The following is a 6,000-nucleotide window of genomic DNA, read 5'->3' on the forward strand; positions in this document are numbered from 1 at the left end:
GAAACGTAATTGGATCGTTCGATTTAGAGTAGAATTTTTATTCGACAATTAACGGATCAAGTTACCTTCAATTCGTCGAATGAAACTTTTGTATCTATTCATTATTCATTTTCTTTTTCACGTCATCTGTATACTCCTTTACGAGGCACTAAATTTTTACGCGTTAGAATTTCGCTCGTCAAAAGCGTTGCTCGCTCGTAAACGTTTCCTTCGTCGGTCCTAAGAGAGCGCGAAATTTAAAATGGGGATCGATAACATTATTTTCCCCGAGAGTATGCGTTATGTTTCCGCGTCACGAACGGCTCTGGCTACCGTTTAGCACGTTGTAACTAACAGAAACAGCGATACACGTTACCTTACGGTTTCATTAGCGAGCAATTTTCACCGTTCTTCGCCTCGATTGGCCCCGAATAACAATCGCGTATGCGTTTGTACGAACGACAGAGATACGCAGTAACGATTGTCGATTATTGAGTGGCACGATCGCATTGACTGCCGCGTTCAGGCACTCCACGGCATAGTAATTTCCTGCGAGGCCTTGGAGCCTCGACGAGTCCTTTCTAGGAAAAACAATGCACGGTTCCTGAAGGATTCTATCGTGAAATTGCTAGGTCGCGAATAGGTTTCATCGTTTATTTCTCAAATTGACTTTTCTCTAAATCACAAGTATCACGAGGTTTTTAGTTTTCTGCAACACCGTATTACGACTACGCACGTGCACGTTTGATGTCGACATAGTTATTTAATTACCTCCCGCTCGAAGGTACGCTACCTATTCGGGTCAGGTGATATTTACACGCAGAAAAGTTGGGGATTCACACCCTAAACCGCTACGCTTCGCTAACGCTAATTTGATGTTAAAAAATATCAATTTAAACAAAATCCTCAGGGGATTTCAGATCGAAAGTTGGTTTCCAACGCGCGACGAGGTTCTTTTCTGAGAGATTTCAAAATTAACGTTTATCGACGTCTCCTCAGGAAAGTGGAACCGCGGGACGACCAGGAACCCGGCAACGTCTCGATGGGTCCGGCGGTCGAGAGGGGGCACAGATCTCGAAGGGGGTGTCGGCCTCGTAGACGACGATCCCTGAGACGAAAGTGCATTTGCAAGTCCCGCAGGAAACGAAGGAAGCTGCGACTGTCGAGCAATCCCTTCCTCATCTTTTATTTGGAGATGTATTTCAAATCGCCTGGAAGGCCCGTGACGAAGGTGGCCCGCGAGGCTGGCAGGAAATGGTGCGCCTTGCCGGAGAAACAGAAGGAGAGGTACATACGACTCGCGAATCGCGTGAAATGCAGGTGCAGAAGGCGCAGGAGATAAACCAGTGGTTTCACGCGAAACGATGTCGGAAGACTAGCGAAGATCGACGCTAGAAGAAGCGGTGAAGAAGTCGAGAACGATGAGAAGCGGGCACCGGAAGCGAACGAGTCGTCTAATTTTAATAATCGCTACCCCTAATATTTTTCGTGTCGTGCTTTAACTATTGACCAAACGAATCTTGTGCTTTATACGTGGGTACAAATATACATGTTTTTGTTGGAGGAAAAAAGAAAGAAAAACAGAGGGAAAGAAAGATCGATAGACACACGCGCGTGTAACGGAACCGCGTGCATCGGGGGATGTATTTTTATTAGGGCCGGGTATTAAAGAGTCGAGCATCAAGCGCGTGCAGCTTACGGAAGCTCAAGGCTGCAGCTACCCTCTCGGTCACCATGCTACTGCTTGATCCTTGCGGGTCGAACGGGGTCAAGGTCGTTCGGTGCGAGAACTTTAAGTGCTTCCACGATTCATTGAATTCATCCCCCGATGTGCAAATGCGTGCAGCGTATCCTTTGCCGCGGCGAATGTCACGATTTTACGCAAGACTGAGGCTCCCAAGAACACCGTAAAAACACCGCTCGAGGGGAGCTAACTTTAAACCCAACTAAGACGGTTTAACCCCCCTCGCGCCGCGGTGCGCATTTCCCGTCGAAACGCCCTCGAGCTCGAACGGCTGCTTGGCCTTTTCGACAACCGCGCGCTCCTTCGTCGTTGAAATCCTTTAATAACAACGCGCGCTTTCCCCCACGTGATTCCTCGACGTGGTAACTTTCGATCGAGTTTACCCGCGCGATGCTCGTTTTTCGACGGATCGGTGCTTGCGAAAAATTAATCCCCTGCAACGCGACGATATTTTTAGTTCGATTCTATCAATAGTGCATTGGCCTGCTATTGTTTCCTGCATCAAAATGGATACAGTTTATCGCGTCGATCGTACCTAGAAGGTAAATGCAATTTGGGTTATGGGGGGGGGTTGAAACGCTCTCGTGGCTCGTTCCAAGTTTGACAGAAGAAACGGAAAAACTCACCGTGCGGAGGAAGGATACGTCATCCTGCTCGGAGCCACCCTCGCTGTCAGCCATCCCTTCGGTACGTTTTCACGTGACCTGGACGAGCTCCTTCGCCGCCTCGTTCGCTGGTGTTTTCCTCGTTCGTGTCTGCACCTCTTCTCGCTGGTCGACCGAGCCCACCTCGTAGTCGATAGGGCGCGGATGGTCACACGCGGTCACGGTTCGACATGTTTTGCCCTCCGCGCCTCGCCCCGCCTCGCTCCGGTAGCTCTCTCGGCGCGGTGCAGAACGTTTCGTCACGTCGACGACGACGACGACGACGACCACCACGGTGTCGACGACGTCCTAACCTCCGATGGTGCACCGACGATCAGCCACTACTGGCCAGAGGTTGCCTCGCGCTAACTCGACCAGCTCCTGCGCAAGCGCCCGTTCCCTTCAATCAAATTCCGCATGCTCGAAATTCCGTCGTTACGACCGCGATGCCGTTACTGCTCCCTCCCACCACCCCCTCGTGTGTACACCCCTATTGTTCCACGCTTTTTAACCTCCTTGAACAACCCCATACTCGTTGATTTTTCCCGCACGAGAAGTGGTACAAGAACCAACGACGACTGCCCGAGTTTCTGTACGGTTGCTAGAGAATCTAGGAAGAATTCGAAAAATAGGGACGCTTTTGAAATTAAAATCTCTCGTTCCGTCGTATCTGGAATCGTACGATCTCTCGCGCGAGAAGTCGTCAACGCTTAGGGGCGTTATTAGATCTATATTAGACTCTGCAGAGATCCTTCTGGGGACTTTGTGGCTTTAAGCTGTTGCAAACATCTGCTCAATTTTATTATTAGTACAGATTAAAGGATCTTCAAGGATCGCGATTCTCGAACGAGATTAACGAGCTCCCATTCTCGAACAGTCTGACGATATTAAATATGTAATATTCGCTAGAATTTCTTAAAATAAAATTATACCAAGAACGTAGGCAGATAAACGTAGAAATATTAAATTATAGTAGAAGAAATATGTCCTAGACTCTTTCAATAGGTTGCGTGACACGATGAATATCAATAAATATAATACCACCGATCGATTCAAGCATAATAGAAGCAAATAATATATTATCCATGTATTGGATACTTTACTGCCTATAAAAATATTCAAACACGCAACAATATTTTACCCGTATCACTTTCGAGACTTTTCAAAACACACTTTACTCAATCCTGATAGTTTCTCCGAGTATAGTTTCGTCTAGTAAGGGCGAACAAGCGAGAAAGCGGATCCCTGCTGATGGGAGGAGCGGGAAATATTGCGTCGAGTTCTGATTCTGAAGATCAATATGGAGGGATACAGAAACTGCATCTAACGAGTAGAAAAGTTTTCGGTCTGGCGATGCTTGCTTAGATGCCGACCGAAAGCAAGTACGGTAACCTGAAATCGCAATCTATTTCTCGTATATTTTGAGACCAGAATACCGTGTATATTTACGCGAAATTCGATCGGATTGAAAATCTCTTATATCCGCAGAGAGTCTTTACCGGAAAAGTTATTTGCTTATAGAATTATCAGAGGCGCGATTACTCTCGCGATATTAATTCCACCGAGATCGATTCGCGTTTATTAACAAGGCTATCCATTTTAATTCCGTAGTCGTCATTCTGACGCGTACGTTCATTAATACGAAAATGGCTCGCGTATAGAAATCTAAATTAAGTAAAATCTCCGTTATACCTTCGACATTTCAATGCTCGACCATTCTATTCGTTCTATTATCCAAACGAAATAATATTCCAAGCGCGTGTGCTCGTGTCCCTTTTCTTATCGAAGCATCGTTCCACGACGATAGAAATTGATTATTACTGGCATCGACAAAAAGAAACCCCTTTAAACACTCCATTAGATCGGGTAAAGATAGTTCCGCTGTATTTAGTAATAATCCACCGCTCGTTGGGTTCAAGTAAAAATAGTTTTAGAGCGCCCACCCATCCCCCACGTTACTTCCGGAGTAATTTCAGGCGTAACGTCCGTGACTCACCGAACAGAGCTTCCCTGTCGCATTCATAGATTCGAAAAATCGAGCCCAACACGCCCGGCGGCGTCGTCGCGCGAACGTTTCAGTTACGCGGGCTTCGTTTCTCGATCGATATCCGAGAACGAGGAACCGTTCGAGCGTTGGTCGGTTAATTAAATAATAATGATGACAACGCGGCGAGCAACGACGCGGACAGACACGCCGAGCCGGACCTATTTCATTCTCGCGTCTATTTCCAGCAACCGGTCAGAAATAGATGCATTTACGAACACTCGTACGCGATCGCCGTACGTGCTTGGCCGTGTTTCCGCTCGAATTAGAAGCGGGTAACGCGTCGAAGGTTAAGGATAATCGAGATCGTCACCGATACACGCCGATCCAGGACCCCCCCGGCGATCGAGGACCGTCCTGGATCGCGGGCCGCGCCGCGGCGATAAATCGTTCACTGGCGAAACGACTGGCAACGAATCAACAGTAAATATTGTTCGCGCGCTAAATATTTCCTCGGGGCGATTCTCACGGCTACCAGCTAGAATACACACTTTGTCATCGGCGCGAAGCGTCAATGTGCGCGACGCTCGATCCCGATTTCGCAATTTCGAAAATTCGCTGCCAGACTGTACGAACCATCGCGAAAAATTGGTCTTCCTACCTGGTTGCGTAAATCGATCGACGGGAATTCAACACTTTGCGGTCGATCGACGGAAGAAAGTTGAATGGGGGGAAAAGAAAAGATCGTTTGCTTCGCGACGCGTTCAATTAGCCATTACTGACGATGCATCTTGTCGTTCGAGAGACTGAACGAGGTACATTTCGATAGAAAATTAACCCAAGATATTAATTTGACGATGCTTCTGCAACCTGAATAATTGGTCCCCTGGAACAAGATCTCCAATTGCTAGGAAAGAGTCGAGTAGTGTCACCTGTATTAGCGTCGACCGCAAAGTGTGTTAAAAAGAGTACGACGGTGGTGTCCTCGTTGGAAGCAATTTCCACGTCTGAAAATTGAAGTGCACGGTATCGAGCACCTTGATTGGATACAGCTGGCGGCCGAGAAAAAACTGCTCGACCGTGTCCGTAATTAAACAGCCACTAAGTTTCGAGAAACCGCCCACGCGCACGCACGTCTACACACACCTATCGCAAACGCAAACGCATCGAGGTCGACTGCAACTTCGAACTTCACGGTTTCCAACCACTGCGACACACTGTTTCCGCGCGAATGATAACGAGAAGTGGCCAAGTAACACGTTTGAAATTCACCTTGCGTGGGAGGAACTGACTCTTCACTGTCGGCGCACTCACTTGCGATTCGATTCTTTCGGGTTCGACCTCGATCGGGCCAGGGGAGAGTTCGTTCGGGGTGGCTCTGGATCTCTCGGTTTCTCTATCGGGGCCCCTCCGACGAAATTCGTATCGAGGCTCGAGCGGTTCTGCCGGAGCGCGGAGCCGAGCGGAATGGAGCGAGCGAGCGGCTCTACGCGGCTATTTTCAGCCTCGAGCCGAGCCCGCGTTGGCTCTCCTCGCGCGACGCGTAGCAGACGAAAGACTCGACGTTGGTACTCGTTCCACGGTGGGACCATTTATAAAGTGACCATTAGAGTGGACCTCGCGTTTGGTGAACGCTTCTCCCTGATTTT

At 48.3% G+C, this 6,000-nt stretch overlaps 1 protein-coding gene across 35 annotated transcripts in view; it reads right to left on the reverse strand.

The window, feature by feature from the left end:
- The window catches only part of Ryr (Ryanodine receptor), a 38,375-nt gene extending 32,562 nt beyond the window's left edge, over positions 1-5,813 (reverse strand). For 30 of the 35 annotated variants that reach the window (XM_076763792.1, XM_076763776.1, XM_076763787.1 and 27 more), the window contains exons 1-2: positions 5,624-5,813; positions 2,350-2,748 (exon numbers count right to left, since the gene is read on the reverse strand). In XM_076763792.1, the coding sequence (XP_076619907.1) occupies positions 2,350-2,403 (54 nt within the window). In that variant the 5' untranslated portion in view covers positions 2,404-2,748; positions 5,624-5,813. Of the gene's footprint in view, positions 1-2,349; positions 2,768-5,283; positions 5,397-5,495; positions 5,514-5,623 lie in introns of those variants that run through there. The other 5 variants (XM_076763757.1, XM_076763758.1, XM_076763759.1 and 2 more) reach the window with 5 other exon arrangements.
- Positions 5,814-6,000: the final 187 nt, after the last annotated feature.

The sequence above is a fragment of the Colletes latitarsis genome, chromosome 4, assembly GCF_051014445.1.
Source record: "Colletes latitarsis isolate SP2378_abdomen chromosome 4, iyColLati1, whole genome shotgun sequence".
Lineage (NCBI taxonomy): Eukaryota > Metazoa > Arthropoda > Insecta > Hymenoptera > Colletidae > Colletes > Colletes latitarsis.